This window comes from Mirounga leonina, unplaced genomic scaffold (assembly GCF_011800145.1).
Source record: "Mirounga leonina isolate KUSES-001 unplaced genomic scaffold, KU_Mleo_1.0 Mir_97, whole genome shotgun sequence".
NCBI classification, from domain to species: domain Eukaryota; kingdom Metazoa; phylum Chordata; class Mammalia; order Carnivora; family Phocidae; genus Mirounga; species Mirounga leonina.
The window spans coordinates 3,135,492-3,156,554 of record NW_023270889.1 but is presented as its reverse complement, the minus strand read 5'-3'; the positions used below and the strand labels follow the sequence as shown (position 1 = coordinate 3,156,554).

Genomic DNA, 21,063 nt, shown 5'->3' with positions numbered 1-21,063 from the left:
CTACAGCAATGAGTTAAATAAAATATAAACAACACCACTGTAACAAGAGGTGACTCTTACAGAGGGCTCACAGTAAGTCAAGCACTTACATTAGTTTGCTTAATCTTCACAATAATCCTATGGGGTAGACATTATTATCCCCATTTTACTGATGAGAAAACTGAGGCAGAGAGAGATTAAAGAAACCCTGGCCAAGATCACAAAAGTAGCACAGCTGGGATTTGAACTCAGGCAGTCTGATTGCAGAATCTATGCTTCTAACTTCTACACACTATATTTTTTAATGTATAGGAAGTGTGGGAAAAACTCAAGATGGACCTTGACGGTGCTATAGACAAATAGACATTGTATGACTAATGTCTAAGTAGTGATAATTTTGTCCAGTTTTGGAATTATTTTTTACCACCACTAGCCACCATCCCCAAATAATTTGAGTTTTGTCAAGTCAAGGACCATGAAATGAGGATCAGGTTGAACTGCGGGAACCTAACTGATGGCTATGATTCAAGAGCCCTTGTTATTGGAGATCTGGCCACCTGGTTGTGAATCATCTAAGACATGATCCAAAGAAGTTATGTAGTTAGCATAGCTTGCAGCAGGCATAATAGCTCAAAAAATTCTCATCAGCTATAAATTCATGTTTGTTTGTCCATCTGTTGGTTTTAACAGATAAATGCCATGGGCAACAGGCCGTGCTAGAGTCAGTGCTCTGCTATTACACAGTTGCCTCCATTTGATGCTTCCATCACCTTCACGCTCTCCCTGTTGGTCATTATTTAACACAGATGTGAAATTTTATTTCTACAAAAATAGAAAGTTTTACTTAGGCACCAACTGTAGGACTTAAAAGTTCAAATCCCACCTCAGTTGCCTTAGAAAAATCTTTAAATGCTTCAGTTGTCAACTTAATAGAATGAAGATAATGGTGTTCAGCTACCTAGAACAAGATACTCTGAATAAGTGAAGTATACTGAATTATTGACTGGAATGATGATAAGAAAAACTTGAGAAAATGAGATATAGTAATGCTCAGTAACTATAAAATAATTGCTTTGATGGAATGGGGTTCAATTTTTAAAAGACAACAAATACGCAGGCCTACCCTGTCATTTATACATATTAAAAGAACAATTCAATCTCTTAAAATATTTTTACTATCCCAAGACCTATGTGTGTATACACACAGAGAAACACATGAACATATATGATTTCAACTTCAAAAAAATTTTATGGTCTGAAGAGTGTGCAAATAAAAGGGAAAAATAAAATGTATCTTTCAAAAAACAGATTTCAAATACTCTTCCTGTCCCTTTTTAAAAGACACATAACATAAATTAAAGTGAAGAAATTTCTTTTCCATTCTCTTACATTTATCAATTTAAAATACGCTACTTACATTGGAAACAAGGTAGGAAGACCCGAGGCTGAAAAAAGTGGTTTATTAAACTGTCGGACGTCCCATAATTTCAATGTATCATCACCTGATAGAGGAATGAAAAAGAAAAAAAAAGAAAGTGAATTGTGCAAAAAACTAGTTCTAAGTTTAGAGTTTGCTAAACTTAGTGTATAACTATAGGAAAGAAGGAAAGAAGGAGGGAAGGAAGGGGAAAGAAAGATGCACATAAGTGTATTTTACTGTTTTAACTGGGCAGTTTGAATGTAGTGGATGTGAGAACAGTAGAAAGATTTATGATAATGAACTGGCCTTCTAGAAATAAATTTTCACACTGATGTAGCATCTGTAGGCTAGAAGGAACCCTGGAGAATCTACTCTAAGGAGTGATTTGACAGCAGCTGGTAGTCCCCCGATGGTATAGTTGAGCATAACCGGCCTTCTTAAGAAGATAATTTAACAACCATCAGGACTGAAAATAGTTCAGTTCACAACAGACTCTTTCTCCCACTGGTGCGTAGATGAAGCTATCCATTAACATTAATGAGACTGAGCCATGTGATTCCCTTCCCTCCAGTGTAACTCTACCTGCGGCTATCATTCTTCATGTTGCCGGAAAGTACAGCTTTTCCAAAAGCTCTTTAAAGTATAATGAATATTCTTCTAAGAATCGCTTTTTTTCTATTTCTATAGGGCTACTAACTAATATTCCTGACCAGAATGAAAGTCAAAACTCATATAAGTAATGTCTTTGCTGTTCTTGCTCCCCAGCGTCCACAGCTGAGACCTGCCTCAACCCCTTGGGTCCAATAAAGAATCAGTATCAGGTGCAAGTGAGGTGAGTGGAGATTTCAATAAAAATCTCCATTCTCTCCCAAGCGACCCTTCCTCTGAAACCCAACTTTTGGCAGGTGCACTAATCCACAACTGGCTGGACTGGGGACCTGCTTAAAATGGAAAGACTCTGTAAGACTCACCTTTTTTTGGCTTTTAGTCTTAAAAAAAAGATTACATATCCTCATAATTCTCAAACAATAAGAAAACATTAATCTGCATTAAACAGTTTAGCTAACCTGACAGGTTCTGGAGCTAGCAGGAGTACCTTACAACACCTGGGGACTCTGCTGAATAGACTTCTATCTGCCATATTCTATACATCCAGGAAGAAAAATGATGGAATACAGTATATGTACTCTGTTGGAGACATGTTACCCAACAGTTATTATAGGATGGAAAGGGAAGGTAAGAATTGTCACCAAAATGGCTTTGTCTGAACTGAAGTTAGTCCTATACTTCTAGTAATTATCAGCTGGTCTGGGGCTGGTCTGTTTTAGAATCCTCTGAGAGGAATTTTCAAACTATGCTTCCCACTTCTTCCTCTCTTGTCTCCCCACTCCACATTGGAGATTTGGGTTCACCATTCTAAAGCTGCAAGAGTAAATGTGAGAATTTCTAAGTGAAACATTTATCATTTGAAAAACTTTCTCAAAAGATTCAGATACACACTTGGGGTAAGAACCACTATTTGTAAGTAAAGAGTATATATAGTCTTAATTAAGAGTCATCTCTTGGGGCGCCTGGGTGGCTCCGTTGTTAAGCGTCTGCCTTCGACTCAGGTCATGATCCCAGGATGCTGGGATCGAGCCCCACATCGGGCTCTCTGCTCCGTGGGAAGCCTGCTTCTCCCTCTCCCACTCCCCCTGCTTGTGTTCCCTCTCTCACTGTGTGTCTCTCTCTGTCGAATAAATAAATAAAATCTTAAAAAAAAAAAAAAAAGAGTCATCTCAGGACTCAAATAGGTTAGAATTGATGGACCAAAATACTATTTTATACAGACCCCCCCTTTTCCATATATACCATAAATAGAAAATACATGTGCTTTGATGTTTTACAATTATGTAAGTGAGGGTAGTTTGGATATAACAGACAAGGCTTCCTCAGAGGAAAGAGAATCTGATGCAGTTCCCAAGGTACACAGACATGGAATGGCTGAACTGAGCAAAAGCTGGGCCAAGTCTCTCCATCTCCTCCTCACTCCTACTACCCTCTACGCCAGGTTGCACATTCTTTCAGGAAAGGAACACTGTCTATGATGTTCACAGTTTAGACCCAGCACCTAGCACAATGCTTGCTCAGAGTAGTTGCTCAACATAGAGCAGCTGAGTGAGTGAATGACTGGCCAAATGTAGTGTTGCTAGATTAACATGGCCTACAGAATAAAAACTAAATCCTTTATGTGATACTTAAAGCCATCTGTAATGGCTCCAATCTACCTACTCTACTGTTTCTTTTCCCTCCCCACAAATAGGCCTACAGGAAGATCCTCAGTCATGCCCCATACTTCCCGTAATGCTCTGCTCATAAGCTGCCCTTACTATTCTCTTGTTTCCTTCTGTCAACACTTAGCTCATCCATGTGAGAAAGATTCAGCAAGAAGAAACCCATATTCTACCTCATGAATGTGGGTAAATAAACATAATATGGCCATACAGAACTATGTGGCCATTTAAAAACTAACATTCAGGTACGCAACTTTTTTTTTTTTTAACTGAATTGAGGTACAGTGTTCAAACTGAAAAAAAAATCAATGGTAAGCCAACAGAAGAGTCTAAATTATAAAATGATATAGGAAAAATGTAGAACATCATCTACAAAATTCCATAAGTTAGAGGCAAAAGTCATCCCTGGAGGCTTCAAATTCTGATGGAATTTGAAGCTAAAATAAAAACTAAATTTTATTTGATACCTTTTAAGAAAACAATACTGCCAAGTCAGAAATGCATTTTAATGGGAAAAAAAAAAAAAGACTGGCAAAGGTGCACTAAACAAAGCACAGCTAGCTTTACTGTTAGGATATTAGTGTAACATTTGTTAGAGTTAATGATGATCATTTTTAAATACAGAAACACATCCAAAAGAAAGTTTTTAACCTACCTCCACGAGAGGCAAGGACATTACCATCATAGGAAAAAGCCACACAAGAAGTGTCTGTGCCTGGGTCATGAGCCTGTTTATAGTGGAATTTAGGATGAACCTGTTTGCAAAGACAAGCAAAGTGTTAACATCTCATCTGAATTCCAATGAGAACATTTTTGTGGCAAGGGTATTTTACTTTATCATCCAGAAAATGATATATGTAAAATATGAATTTTACTTGGCTATAGTTTTCTTTATTCTGGAAAATAATTCAAAAGATTTCTAAAAACATCCATTTGCTTTAATAATAAGAGATTAAGTCCCCTTTCTCAGACTACCTTAGCAAGCACTGAGCAACACAAGACTAACACAGTATTTAGTTCTTACAGCATAAAGTTATTGGGACCACTTCCTATCGTAAATACGAATAAAATAAAAATGAAAAATATGAATAAAGATTACAAATGAACATATTATTTATTAAATAAAAAATATCATTGTAGCGGTGCCTGGCTGGCTCAGTCAGTAAAGCGTGTGACTCTTGATCTCAGCATTGTGCGTTCAAGCCCCACGCTGGGCACGGTGCCTACTTTAAAATATATATACATGTATATCATTGTATTCCTAGTATATGCCAGACACTGTGCATGTGGTTGTAGGTCTTGAACGCTCTTTAATGTGCCTGGAGGATAATGAATGTTGTTATGGAGGAGGAAGAGGGGAAGAACTAACCCTGACACAATGCTAATCATACCCTATGTACTCTACTATGTACTCTTACTATCTTGCCTACTTAATTCTCTCAACCACTCTACAAGTTAGGCTCTCCTATTATCATCTGCATTTTACAGATTAGGAAACTGAACCACAAAGACTTCAGTACCTGAGTTAAGGTCACAGAGCTAGTAAGTGGTACAGCTGGGTATTTGAACCAAAAGGCCCACTCTTAAACACTACACTATACTCCTTCTCTAGTGATGTATATTAATAGTATTTTTACTTCTAATGTTGCTTCTTCACAGTTAATGACTTATAAAAGTAACTCTACTTACTAATCTTGTCACTCAGTTATGATTCAGTAACTAGCACAGGATACTAGGGAGTCAATTGTCCCAGCCCCACCAGGCTGGATAATTCCAGTGAATGGACAAGGCACACTGCTAGTGATTAAGAGCACGTAGTTCTCAGGCGCCTGGGTGGCTCAGTCGTTGGGTGTCTGCCTTCGGCTCAGGTCATGATCCCAGGGTCCTGGGATCGAGTCCTACATCGGGCTCCCTGCTCAGCAGGGAGAAGCCTGCTTCTCCCTCTCCCATTCCCCCTGCTTGTGTTCCTGCTCTCGCTATCTCTCTCTCTGTCAAATAAATAAATAAAAATCTTTAAAAAAAAAAAAAAAAAGAGCACATAGGTCTCTCGTGGGAGCCACAGGGATAGGAATACAAGTGACTCCATCTCCTTAGGTCTTACGTCAACCGTAACAATCATGAGTCACAAAACAGAGCTCATGTCTGTTAGCCTCCCACCAATATCCCTGACACCCTGTCAGTGAGCTTCCACCTAAAAGCTTCCAGTAATGAGGAGCACCTCATTAACTCACAAAAGCAGGATGGGTTTTTTGGGTTTTTTGGGTTTTTTTGTTTTTTTTTTTAAGATTTTTTATTTATTTATTTGACAGAGAGAGAGATCGCGAGAGCAGGAACACAAGCAGGGGGAGTGGAAGAGGGAGAAGCAGGCTTCCCACCAAGCAGGGAGCCCGATGCGGGGCTCGATCCCAGGACCCTGGGATCATGACCTGAGCTGAAGGCAGACACTTAACGACTAAGCTATCTGGCGCCCCTGGTTTTTGTTTTTAATAATTTGTATAGCTTGACTTAAATTTGTCCTTTCTCTTCCTCTGATAGTCTTAGAAATTTGTATTAAACATGGTGCTCATGCTTCCACCTTTCATGGGTACAAATAATTTACTGATTCAACTTTTCTTTTAATTGTGCATCAAGACACAAGGTTAAACAGGGAAACACAATGTGCCAAGATAAACATGATAAACAAGATAAACATGGCTTTTCTCCCTAGAGAATTGACAGTCTCCTGAAAGAATATGGGTAAGCGTAAGAAGTGACAAGTGGTACAATGGGGACGTGAAGAGTAGTAAGTAAGCACTGAAGAGAGGTGCCTAATCCAAACCTGAGAATGGGGGGCGGGGGAGGAGAGAGGGGCAAAAAGAAATCCTGAGACCCAGTGGATGAAAGGACGAGTTAGCAGATGAAGGAGCAGGATGCAGAGATAAGAATGAGTATTCCAGTTGCAGGGTACGGTGTTGTAGTAGGCAGAATTTTGATCCCCATGATCTCCATCCCCTGGTGCCATGACCATAAACATGTCACTCTACATGGCAAAAGGGACTCTGCAGGTATAACTAAGGTTACTAACTAGTTAACCTTAAAAGAGGGAGATTATCCTGGATTATCCAGGTGGGGCTGAAGTAGTCACATGAGACCCTGAAAGCAGAACCTTCTGGCTGAGGACAGAAGAGGAAGCCACAGAGACAAGACAGAGAGTAAGTCAGAGAGACTGAAAGAATCCGAAGTGTTTGAAATGCCACTGTTGACTCTAAAGATGTGTCAAGGAAATGAGGATCTGAATGCTGCCAATAACCAGTGCGTTTGAAAGAGGACCCTTAGCCCCTGATGAGAGCCACAGCCTTGGCCAACAGTTTGATTATAGCTTGATGAAACCCTAAGAAGAGAATCCCATCACACCATGCCAGACATCTTACCTACAGAAATTGTGAAATAATAAATTGGGTGTTTTTTTTAAGGCACTAAATTAGTGGTAATTTGTTATGAAGCAACAGAAAGCTAACATGTGCATAAAGGTAAAAGAGCTAGTTGCACTCAAAGAACTAAAACAAGCTAACCACGACTGGAGGGAAAGGAGAAGTGGGGGGGATGGTGGGAGCAGGGCCTCGATCACCAGGAGCCTTGTAGGCCATGGTAAGGGCTTAGATGTTATTCTGAAGGCAAAAGGGAGCTGCTTAATGGAGATTATTCAGAGGATAATGTGACTAGGTTTGCTTATTTTAAAAAGATCATTCTGAACACATGTGGAGAATAGATTGGGAATATGTGGCTCCTCAGAAAAACAAAACTCTGCTACTAAACTCAATTAGGAAAATTTGCCACTTGGTCATATTTCATCAAGTCATCAACTACTAAACTCTAAATAGAACTTCTGAAAGATACTGTATTGGTAGCAGCTTACCAAAAAGTCTGTACTTACATTTGGCCTCTCAGTGAAATTAACTTAGTTTTTTATTTATTTGTTTTAAATGTTTTGTTTATTTTTAATGCTCATAAATATATATACACATCTAAAGAGAAGGAAGACCAGTCATTTCAGGAGCGGTAAGGCAGTGCACTATAGTAAAACTGGGCCAGGACCAGGAGATAGAAAATCTAGACTTAGCTTAGTAAAAACTAGCAGTGTGACTGGGGACAAATTAGTCTCTCCAGATCACAAGTTTATCTGCTGTAAAATAAATGGATTGCACCAGATGATTTCTAGGGTCACTGACAGCTCTGTGATTCTTAAGGAAAAGACAAAAACTAGTATATATAATATTTTATAATTTAACAAACTGATCAATATGTACTTTTTATTATTAATAGGACAAAACAGATTTTGAATGCCAACATTTGAACACATAAACACATACACATAAATGTGTATATATACATAGACCAGTAAAGTGGGTTAAAGAACCTTAAAAGGTACAAAGGAATCATCTCATATAAACTTCAGCATGAGCCCCGTGGCAAGAGGTTTTTCCCTGTGATAATCTAATTCTCACCCTTGCTTAGAGAAGGGGTGAGATGAGGCTGTGAGTCTGCTGTTCCCTAAATTGGTCTTGCTTCCTCTTTTTACTGCCTTGGGTGGGATTCTAGGGTTTAAAGGCATACAGCCATCTGGTACTCATGCACAGAGAAAGTGCTCTGTTTCAAAACTTAAGATTCTACTGGATCTAACAGATGATAGTATAACTATAATAAAAGGAACTGAACAGGAATAAGGGATTACGACTACAGGTGATTTTGCCTTAATCTAGTAAGAAAGAACTTTACCAAATATTCATCTGCCACACTTTAATGTCTCCTCATTTAGGTACTACTTTAAAGGGCCACTATATTGGAGGTTGGGTGTTCTGAAATTTTTACAATTCATTATTTATAATGCAAAACGTGTGAATATATGCCACAAAACAAACCCCACCTTGTCTTTCTGACTTCCCATAGTTCCTATTGCCATATCAATTTACATCTCAGTGCAGCATTCTTTTATAATAACAAATGGCCACATATTAATAGTTAAGATTTCAAAAGAGATTACACTCAAAATAATCTAAATCATTTCCTCTTTTAAAAGGACTAACATAATAAAATAAAATTTAAAAAAAATAAAAAATAAATAAAAGGACCTAATAAAATAAAAAAGCAAAATGCCCTCACTTCAGATGAACAGCTCACGGATTTTATGTCATAAGTGTTCTTCAATTATTAACTTCACTTTAACCAATAATAAAAGTTTATTCTAATTAAATAAAATGATAGCCAGAGGTGATCTTAAACTTACGTAAAATATCAGCACTTGGACAGTCATGATGACAACACCCTTACACTCTGGAAACGTCAACCTGACTGAAAATGCTTCTGGCATAACTTGGGAAATCTGAAATTGTGACTTCTCCTTTAACTGATTTTATGATCATCCTAGGCAAAGAACATCGTTCTTCAGGGAAGCTGAGATTATTAACTCCTTTATACAGGTTTCCTATTCTTAGGAGGGCCTTATGTTATGATTTGGAGAGTATCAAGTCTCACAGATTCATAGTAATGGAAAATGCAAGCACAAATGCTAGAGTTTTAAAGGCCCTCTCCTGAGATCATACCACACAAACTCCAACTGGTAAAAGGGTCGGGAGCCTCTGGCAGTACAGAACTCATTACGTTCCAAGCAACATCAGTCCATTTCTGGGTGGCTCTAACTGGGAACACTTAAACTGAGTCCAAGACTCCTTCCTAGAATTCCAATATCTACTTATGACTCCTGGTCCCGTCTTCTGTGGCTATGCTAATTCTAGTTTTTCTTCTCTAATGCAGCCTGTAAAATTCTCAAAGAAAAGTAGGATGTCTTCCACAAAGTCTTAAATATACCCATTCCTGAAATCGTAAACATAATCCAAACATTCTGTGGTGCTACCGATGGTCACTGAGTTTACATCCAGGGTCTGGCTGCCTAGATCCCAGTATCTTCATTGTTCTAGTGTGTGTCAATCAATGCAAGAGGACTGACAGCCCTCAAAATGATCAAAACATGTTTTGTAATTAATAGAGACAGTGGAATAAGCTATTTTAAATGAGGGAATTTAAATGAGTTGCTAGGCTGAAAATAGAGAAAATTTTAATGGAAAGAATACTGGTCCTACAGCCAAGCTGACTTCACCTAAATTTTCAATCCAATACGTTTTAGTTTGACCCTGGCCAAACTGCTTAATCTTTCTGTTTCTCAGTTTGTTAATTTTTAAAATAACACACCCTACACATCGTCCCACCCCTCCCCTTCTCCTCAACTCCCAAAGACACTGAGTTACATTTGACCTACTACTACATGCCTTATGTCAGTACCACACATTTATTAACTCTGGAGTAGCTACCTCTTTTCAGAAAGTTGCTGACATGCAACTGTGCTACCAGAACACAAACTCCAAGAGCAAGATGAAGCAAATGCGGGGCTCCCTAACAGACGAGGGGTACTAACATTTGACTGTCCTCTCAAATCTGTTCCTAGGACCCCCTCAATAGATAAAAAATTTCTTTCTCATTGGGAATCTATTTTCAATAACCAAGCAACTCTATATTTTCTTTGTTTTTTATTTTTTATTTTATTTTATTTTTTTAAAGATTTTATTTATTTATTTGAGAGAGAGAATGAGAGAGAGAGAGCACATGAGAGGGGGAGGGTCAGAGGGAGAAGCAGGCTCCTCGCTGAGCAGGGAGCCCGATGCGGGACTCGATCCCGGGACTCCAGGATCATGACCTGAGCCGAAGGCAGTCGCTCAACCAACTGAGCCACCCAGGCGCCCCTTTCTTTTTTTTTTTTTAAAGATTTTATTTATTTATTTGAGAGAGAGAATGAGATAGAGAGAGCATGAGAGGGGGGACGGTCAGAGGGAGAAGCAGACTCCCCGCTGAGCAGGGAGCCCGATGCAGGACTCGATCCCAGGACTCCAGGATCATGACCTGAGCCGAAGGCAGTTGCTTAACCAACTGAGCCATCCAGGCACCCGCAACTCTATATTTTCAATCACATGTTAGAGTTACTTACTATACCAGGATTAAAAATATGCCAGGATTTTTTTAAATGGCAAGATTAAGAACAGAATAAATATTGGTCTAGACTGAACATAATTCACTCCTGTTTCTCTGATTTGGGAGACCTGTAGTAAGGAGAATGAGCAGAATGTATACAAAAGAATAGGAACTTCATATGAACATGCTTTCCCATTCCCTCCTGCCACAAAGCCTTCATTTTAGTGAGGAGAAACGGACAATAACACCTCTCCAACTGATTCTGTGATATTCAGATTCATATATTGCATGAAAATATGGCATCATGATAAAAAGCACCGACGATGCAGGCAGACTGACCAGTTCAAATCCAGGCTTCACCACTTACCATCTGTATGATCTTGGGCGAACTAATCTCCCTATGCCCACCCCCCCCCCCGCCATCTATTAAATGAGAATAATAATAGTATCCACGTCAGCTGTTGGGAGAATTTAATGAGTTGATGCAAGCGTGGCACATTCCTTTGCAATATAACTTTGCTGTTCTTTTCATCAAGATGTGCCATTCACTTCTCAAAACCTGGGTTCTGCGTATGGACATGTGACTTGTTTGGGCTTACAAGACACGCAGCCATGAAAATGTGCCTGTCACATCTCCCACAGTAAAAAGCATAACTGACTGCCACTCCCCCTCCCTCTGTCACTCGGCTGGGCTTTCCAAGGGCTGCTCCCAGCCAATGACTGAGCACAGGGGATAAAGGACTCCTAAGTAGTCTGAATGAAACTTTGACATTGTGCTATAGTCTAAGAGTCTTTCTGCACAGCCCTCTTTTTTCTTTTCTTTTACTATAACATTTTTATTGAGATATAATTCATATACCATGGAATTTGCCTACTTAAAGTATGCAGTTCACTGATTTTAGTATTTCCAGAGAGTTGGGCAACCATCACCACAATCAATTTTAGTTCATTTCCATCACCTCCCAAAAGAAACCCCATAAACATTAGCAATCACTCCCCCATCTCCCCATAACCCCTCAGCCCCAAGCAACTGCTACTCTAGTTTGTCTCTGTATATTTGCCTATCTGAACATTTCATATAAATGAAATTACACAATATGCTATCTTTTGTGACTGGCTTCTTTCACTTAGCATAATGTTTCTGTGATTCATCCACAGTGTAGACATATATAAGTACTTCATTTCTTTTTATTGCAAAATAACATTCCATTGTATAAATGTATCACATTCTACTTCTCCATTCATCAGTGGATGAACATTTAATACTTCTTTCTTTCCTTTCACAGAGGTATGACCTGCATCATGCTCTCTTTCCAGATTTTCTGAGGCTCCCTCCCCGTTTCCCCCTATAGGCCTTTCCCCAGTAAATCTCAACATGTTTAATCCTGCTCTTGGTGTCTGTTTTCAGAGGACCCAGACTAACACAAGTGGTGCCATGAGGGATCCAACAACATCGGGGTAAGATAAGAATGTGGGACTGGCTCATTCATTGCCTGATAGGTAGGACATTGTTCTAAGTGGACTATGAGGTGCAGATACACTCTAGCACTTGGTATTGGTTCAACTGCTACAGATTTCACTGGAAGGGACCTGGGAAAAACTTCCTGGTATAGGGGAATGTCCTTGTGGGTACAATGTTTTAGGCATTTAAAAGATATGGGAGAAGCAATGCCTACAAAGATAATAGTGTTGGCTGGCTACTGCTAAGTCGTACTGATATGCTACAGAGGGATAATGAGAAACTGAAGACCATTAACAGTTAAAGACTACATGGGAGAGCCAGAGGGCCAACTTTGGTACTTTTCGAAGAGGCCCTCATCTCCTGCAGTGGAAGAACAGACAGAGCTGAGCAACAAACAAAAGTGATCTGGTAGTTAGATTTATAGAGCTCCAGAGACATTTAAATGCTCAACCAAGGCAGGTCTGTTATTCTAAGGTCAGGGCTCTACTTGGGAAAACCTGAGACTCTGAAACATAAGGATAGGATATCTGGATGGATGTCCATAGAATGCTGGATCTGCAGATGCCCCTGGAACTCTCACAGCTTAGAGAGATGGCCAACTCTTGCCCTAGGAAGAGCTAGAACTTCCTTTGTGTTGGAAGATGCTACAACTGCCCCTCCCACAGGAGGACCTTCCCCTACATCGTCCTCTCCTGGCTGCTAGGCTAATAACTAGGGTTGAATTCCAGGATTACTCACCTGGGGGATGGAGGGAGGTGGAGGCTGAAAGGAGGAAAGAGATTACATACCAAAAGAATGCAAGAATCAGGAAGCAGCTATTGTGAGGAGCCTTGAGTTTAAAGTGTGAAGATGCTTAATCAAGGCGGCTTTGATGTAAGACTAGATAAGCAGGATTCCTTGATGGGGGGGGGTGCAGATATTGGAAAAGGAACCCAGGGGATGGGGCAAACAAGCTGCTAGGATGCTATCAGAGGCCTGGAAAAGTGATGGCCATGTTGAGCAAAATAAAAACACCCTGATTGCCCTAGCAGAGGACAGAGAAAAGAATAAGAAGGCCAAGGGAAGTGGGCATACTGGAATGGTTATATTGTGTCAGGCCAGAAAACACAGATTATTTTTTTTCATGGGAAAACTCCAAAGAACCACCATTTACAGGGAACATCTGCAAGCACAGGGGAGAGAGCCAGCATCATGGACAAGTTCAGTGGCAGCTCTCCACTACAGCCCAGGGCTAATGTCACGGAGCCAGACCATTAGAATTAACATCCACAGGGATGATGAGGCCCAAAGTAATAATAGCCAGGTTGCAGTGCTTGATTACTAGAAGCCAACAGGCTGCAATTATTATAATGTAAAGTATAATGACTGGCAAAGTCAGAGAGGCAGGCAAGGGGGCTTGATGTGCAGGATGTTGTGGAGAAGGTTGACAGAATATAGCATTCCTAGGGGCAGAAGGGATGGGCAGACAATAAAGGTAATGCTTAATCTCTACCATCAAAAAGAGAGATGAACAGAGGAAGAGGAGGCTGAAGGTGGTCACCCGAACAAAAAGTTATGATCCCTTGCTCTATTCCCATATCTAAGTCTATTTCCAGATCAGGAGCCTACTGACTACAGAGGTAGCTAGATTCCTTAAAAAAAAAGGACGGTGCTACTCAGTGGAGCAATAATTCTCCTAGTCCTTCCACAAAGGGATTGCTGACTACAGACTTCATCAAGTAGTAGTCCCAATTGTAGCTGCTGTGATGAATGACAGATCATAGCTGGAGCAGATTAATAAAGCCTTAAGGTGATTCTGGCAAAAGGACTTCCCACTGGCCTGGCCAAAGCTTTCTTAGAACTATGTTGCTGTCTGAGATTCTTCCTAGCCAACCCTAATTCCCCCCTTCCTTCCCTCTTTCTTCCACAGGAGCTGGACCTATATTACCATCTGGTACTCTCTAGCCTCCTCCTCTGGCTCCCCACTCACTTTTTCCCTTCCAGGAGTTTTGGCAATAGATCTCTTACACATCTAATGCTGCCTTAGCATCTGCTTCTTGGAGAAGCCTAACAGAGGACACTAGCAAGTAAAACACAAGCAGAGAACTGTAGAGGCATATATATTGGGACTGGCTCTCTTGCTGTTTTTGGAACCCAGCCATCTTGTGAAAAATCACAGGCTAGGTTCCTGGATGATCAGAGGCATGCCCAGTCATCCCCATAGCACCAGCTGACATCCAGCCAACAGCCAGACATGTGGGTGAGGACCATCCAGCTGTTAGTTAACTGTTGATGCAACAGAGAACGCAGGAGAAATCAGCCTAGCCATTTCAGACCAGAAGTATTGCCCAACTGACCCACAGAAGAGTGAGAAACAAGAAATGTTTGTTGTTTAAGTTACTAAGTTTTAGAGCAGCTTGTTAGGCTAGCAAAAGGTAACTAATATAACATAGAAAGGAAGTGAACAGTGCCTGACAGATAGTAAACATTATATGTGTTCGGCATTATTATAAGTCAGATGATACCGGGCGCCTGGGTGGCTTAGATGGTTAAGCGTCTGCCTTCGGCTCAGGTCATGATCCCAGGGTCCTGGGATCGAGTCCCACATCAGGCTCCCTGCTCCTTGGGAGCCTGCTTCTCCCTCTGCCTCTCTCTCTCTCTCTGTCTCTCATGAATAAATAAATAAAATCTTAAAAAAAAAAAAAAAAAAAGAAAGACTTACCAGCATTTAAAAAAAAAAAAAAAAGTCAGATGATACCATAGGAGCATAACTTTTTAAAGAAGGTTGATTCTCTCACCCCTACCTCAGCATGCTGCCAAATAATATCCATCATAAATTAGTCCTGAAATCCAATAATTAAAATTTATTCAACTTTATCATGTGTTGTACTTCACATGATCACTGTGCTCCTCTCTTGTCTTTCTGCATCTGCCTGTGAGAGCAAGAATTCTCTTTAGCAATTTTTTTAAAGTAATTACGCTTATTTATTATTTTTTCAATACAATTCACTTAATTATAAACTTACATAATTTAATAATGACTATATTTTATTGCTTTTATATTTTTAATGCTTGTTTATTTTATTTTATTATGTTATGTTAATCACCATACATTACATCATTAGTTTTTGATGTAGTGTTCCATGATTCATTGTTTGCATATAACACCCAGTGCTCCATGCAGTATATGCCCTCTTTAATACCCATCACCAGGCTAACCCATCCCCCCATAACCCTCCCCTCTAGAACCCTCAGTTTGTTTCTCAGAGTCCATAGACTCTCATGGTTCATCTCCCCCTCCAATTCCCCCCTTCATTTTTTCCTTCCTGCTACCTTCTTCTTTTTTTTTTTTTTTTTAACATATAATGTATTATTTGTTTCAGAGGTACAGATCTGTGATTCAACAGTCTTACACAATTCACAGTGCTCACCATAGCACATACCCTCCCCAGTGTCTACCACCCAGCCACCCCATCCCTCCCACCCCCCACCACTCCAGCAACCCTCAGTTTGTTTCCTGAGATTTAGAATCCTCATATCAGTGAGATCATATGACACATGTTTTTCTCTGATTGACTTATTTTGCTTAGCATAATATCCTCCAGTTCCATCCACATCGTTGCAAATGGCAGGATTTCGTTCCTTTTGATGGCTGCATAATATTCCATTGTATATATATACCACTTCTTCTTTATCCATTCATCTGTCAATGGACATCTTGGCTCTTTCCATAGTTTGGCTATTGCGGACATTGCTGCTATAACCATCGGGGTGCACGTACCCCTTCGGATCCCTACATTTGTATCTTTGGGGTAAATACCCAGTAATGCAATTGCTGGGTGGTAGGGTAGCCCTATTTTCAACTTTCTGAGGAACTGCCATACTCTTTTCCAGAGTGGCTGCACCAGCTTGCATTCCCACTCTCCGCATCCCCGCCAACATCTGTCGTTTCCTGACTTGTTAATTTTAGCCATTCTGACTGGTGTGAGGTGGTATCTCATTGAGGTTTTGATTTGGATTTCCCTGATGCCGAGCGATGTTGAGCACTTTTCCATGTGTCTGTTGGCCATCTGGACGTCTTCTTTGTAAAAATGTCTGTTCATGTCTTCTGCCCATCTCTTGATTGGATCATTTGTTCTTTGGGTGTTGAGTTTGATAAGTTCTTTATAGATTTTGGATACTAGCCCTTGATCTGATATGTCATTTGCAAATCTTCTCCCATTCTGTTGGTTGTCTTTTGGTTTTGTTGACTGTTTCTATTGCTGTGCAAAACTTTTTATCTTGATGAAGTCCCAATAGTTCATTTTTGCCCTTGCTTCCCTTGCCTTTGGCGATGTCTCTAGGAAGAAGCTGCTGCCGCTGAGGTCGAAGAGGTTGCTGCCTGTGTTCTCCTTTAGGATTTTGATGGACTCCTGTCTCACATTTAGGCCTCTCAACCATTTTGAGCAGTTTAGATGTTTGAAAATGTGCTCTCTTAGAACAAGATGAAACTAATTATACTTGTGTGTTAATGGGCAAATTAATTTTATGTGGTCAATAAATATTACTTTAAACCTCACAATTAATTATTTTATAGGCACAGAGGTTTTTTTTAATTTTTTTTTTTTAAGATTTTATTTATTTATTTGAGAGAGAGAATGAGATAGAGAGACAGAGCATGAGAGGGGGAAGGTCAGAGAGAGAAGCAGACTCCCCGCCGAGCAGGGAGCCCGATGTGGGACTCGAATCCGGGACTCCAGGATCATGATCTGAGCCGAAGGCAGTCGCTTAACCAACTGAGCCACCCAGGCGCCCCAATTTTTTTAATTTTATTTTATTATGTTATGTTAATCACCATACATTACATCATTAGTTTTTGATGTAGTGTTCCATGATTCATTGTTTGCACATAACACCCAGTGCTCCATTCAGTACATGCCCTCTTTAATACTCATCACCAGGCTAATCCATCCCCCCACCCCCCTCCCCTCTAGAACTCTCAGTTAAACACAGCAGGAGAAGAGAAATAATAAAGAGCAGAGCAGAAATCAATGAAATAGAAACCAAAAGAACAGTAGAACAGATCAACGAAACTAGGAGCTCGTTCTTTGAAAGAATTAACAAGATTGATAAATCCCGGGCCAGACTTATCAAAAAGAAAAGAGAAATGACCCAAATAAATAAAATCATGAATGAAAGAGGAGAGATCACAACCAACACCAAAGAAATACAAACAATTATAAGAACATATTATGAGCAACTATACGCCAGCAAATTAGATAATCTGGAAGAAATGGATGCATTCCTAGAGATGTATCCACTACCAAACTGAACCAGGAAGAAACAGAAAACCTGAACAGATCTATAACCACTAAGGAAATTGAAGCAGTAATCAAAAATCTCCCAACAAACAAAAGCCCAGGGCCAGATGGCTTCCCAGGGGAATTCTACCAAACATTTAAAGAAGAATTAATACCTATTCTTCTGAAACTGTTCCAAAAAATAGAAATGGAAGGAAAACTTCCAAACTCATTTTATGAGGCCACCATTACCTTGATCCCAAAACCAGACAAAGACCCCATCAAAAAGGAGAATTACAGAGCAATATCCTTGATGAACATGGATGCAAAAATTCTCACCAAAATACTAACCAATAGGATCCAACAGTACATTAAAAGGATTATTCACTACAACCAAGTGGGATTTATCCCTGGGCTGCAAGGTTGGTTCAACATCCACAATTCAATCAATGTGATACAATACATTAATAAAAGAAAGAACAAGAACCATATGATCCTCTCCATAGATGCAGAAAAAGCATTTGACAAACTACGGCATCCTTTCTTGATCAAAACTCTTCAGAGTATAGGGATAGAGGGTACATACCTCAATATCATAAAAGCCATCTATGAAAAACCCACAGCAAATATCATTCTCAATGGGGAAAAACAGAGCTTTCCCCCTAAGGTCAGGAATCTAGCAATGTTTTCTTAATCTTTGCTGTGGTTGCTTGGAATCTTCACTGTCTCTAGGTAGTTGTAGTCTGGTTCCAACCAGTTGTAGCCATTCTTGTATATATTCCTTTTCCTTTTTTTTTTTTTACGATTTTATTTATTTATTTGAGAGAGAGAGAGCACATGAGCGGGGGGAGGGTCAGAGGGAGAAGCAGATTCCCTGCTGAGCAGGGAGCCCAATGCGGGACTCAATCCCAGGACTCCAGGATCATGATCTGAGCCCAAGTCAGTTGCCCAACCAACTGAGCCACCCAGGCTCCCTCTTGTATATATTCTTGAACACCGAATAAGATGATTCTAGCAGACAATATTGCAGTGAGAGAAGAGAATGCTTAGAAATAGCTCATTCTTGGAGGATGTGGAAGGGAGGACTGTTTAAGTTGCTTTTCTTTATTGTGCTAGATAAAAGCTCTTTCCCCACATTTTTGATCCTTTCTTTCAAGTAGGTCAGCCTCAGATTCTTTCCCAGACACATCTGAACTCCATGAACGCCAATGAGTCACAGAACGGTATAATATGTTATACATCACATATCATGGTGCTTATAAGCAGAACAGATTTAATAAATACAGCAAATGAAACTCGGAACTTTTGAGTATGCTTCAAGGAAATAATATATTTCATACTAAGTTGACAGTTTTCCAAGTTTCTAACTTTTTTAAAAAAGATAATTATGCTCCAGCCAAGATGTTTTCCCTTCCCCCATTCCTTTCTTCTCTTTCCCTTCCTCCCTTCCTTTGTTTAAAAGAAATAATTTAAAGCCAAAAGACAATAATAATCTGACAAAAGTTTTTGAAAAGTCTATTCATCATGCCCCATAAAATAAAAGTGTGATAATGAAACTTTAAGAATCCACATTTACAGTGTGAACCACATTTACCAAGAACCTATTTATTATACACACAACAATGAGATACATAAATGAAGAGACCACATGGAATGTTCTTGAAATGATTTGCAAGTTGGAAAAGGTGGAGACCTCTTATTCTTTCATAAAATATTTACTGCATCGACTACAAGCCAGGTTTAGAGGGCATCAAAATGACTAGGAACTGGCCTTTGCCTTAATGGGGAAGCTTAAAAGTGAGAGAGAGAGACAGAGACAGAATGAGCGAGTGTGAACATTTATGATCGGAGCTGAACTCTTCAGTAGGTTCTCCACTCTTAGTCCAGGTTCACTGTTGCAACCACTGTAATTTCAGAGAACAGGTATGACTTAGCATTTATTTTCCAACTGTGTTGGACAAAGAGATAGCCAGCCTTCATTCATAACTGGACAATGTTGCAATTACATGCCTTCTGGGTCATCTGAAGCCAGGTGACTGCAGTGTGTGACTACCTAGGGCTCTATCTGATGACCAGCTGGAAGCTGCAGCTGCAGGAGAAAGCTCAGCCACTGAAACGTGTGAGTCACAGGCTGCATATGACGCCATTGCTCTGGAATCTTCTGGTTCCCCCTGTGCTTGCAACTTGAAATTCAAGGTGTTTACTTCAGTCTATAAAACAAACCCCTTATGGCTAAGGCACAACTTACCTTCACATTAATTTCCCTTCTTATAAACCCTAGCTGAATCAGTTGGTATACCAATTAGGCACTCTAGATTAATGCTTCAGAAAGCTGGATGCAAAAAAATGTGAAAGCCCTACAGAAAACCTACAGAAAAAAAGTTTTTGGAATTTGAAGAAGGAATAAAATGAAACTCGGGACTTCGAGATTCCATTTATAATCTTGAGACATCATATAGGATCATTTAAAGATGGGGATACTATCTGATTAGAACATTTAAATATCTGGTATATTTTACTGTTCTGATTTTAAGCAAAGTATACTTTTTACTGGTGAAAAAAAACGAGGTGATACTCTGTAGGTTTCCAAATGAGAATATCACCTAAATCACCAAGAAAAATGATTTAAGAAAAAAAGTCCTTCCAGAAACAGCCTAAAAGCAGGGTTTCCCAGAGGATGTTTTGTGTAACATCATCCTCTCCAGGGGTGGGTGGGGGGTGGGGATGGGGGCCAAGGAAGCCTGGGAAAAGAGAGTTTATTTGCAAACCATGCCCTTGTCTTGAAAATTCACAATGCACATTAGTGTATTAAAAGCCAGAGTCTTTTAAATAGCAGTCCTAGAATAACTCAGCCTCTTTAACATTTCTGATGCTTATTTGACCATGGCACTTTTTTTTACTCAGATAGTACTTACTAGCACTGAGAGAACTAACATTCTCTGGACCTTAATTGAGGAAATACAGTATCTAGAGAAGGAGTTAGTAAACTTTTTCTGGAAAAGGCCACAAAGTAAATATTTTAGGCTTTGAGGACTACAGTCTCTGTTGTAATTATTGATTTCTGCTGTTGCAGAGTGAAAGCAGCCAAAGACAACACATAAACAAATGGTTGAGGCTGTGTTCCAATAAAACTTTATTTACAAAAAGAGATGGCAGGCTGGATTTGATCCACAGTTTGCTGACCTCTGACGTAGAGAGAACAAAAATCTTAGGAAAAGGCAATCACTGTTTCATAAACTAACGGCTTCCTTGTGATTCAATAATAATTTAACTTGTAACACTAATGGCGGTGGCAGTAACAACAACGACAGGTACATTTATTGAACAGGCTGCTCCTTGGTGCAGTAAAACATAGATTTTCTAATTTCATCCTTAGAACAAGGCTCCTGAGATGTATGTAATTACCTCATTTCACAAACAAGAAAACTGAGGCTAGCAAGGTGACTTACTGAAAGACCTATGACTAGTATATCGCCAGAGCAAAAATTCAAACCCTGATTCTAACTCCAGAAATCATACTCTTCACTAAAACATCTCTTTTTATTTATATATTCACATATTTTTATATTCATTTTCTATTTATGTATTAATGTATGCTGTTATGTTTTACCAGGCTTCTTCTTGATTTGTATAGATTATCATAGTAATGGTCCTAAATGAATTGCATCTCCT

The 21,063-nt window shown here is 39.6% G+C and overlaps 1 protein-coding gene across 2 annotated transcripts in view; it reads right to left on the bottom strand.

Annotated features, from left to right (window-relative positions):
- LOC118006534 (WD repeat-containing protein 70) overlaps positions 1 to 21,063 on the bottom strand; it is a 295,923-nt gene that overhangs the window by 48,548 nt on the left and 226,312 nt on the right. For both annotated transcript variants that reach the window (XM_034999215.1, XM_034999216.1), the window contains 2 exons: positions 4,328 to 4,427; positions 1,397 to 1,481 (listed from right to left, as the gene is read on the bottom strand). In XM_034999215.1, the coding sequence (XP_034855106.1) occupies positions 1,397 to 1,481; positions 4,328 to 4,427 (185 nt within the window). The remainder of the gene's footprint in view (positions 1 to 1,396; positions 1,482 to 4,327; positions 4,428 to 21,063) is intronic.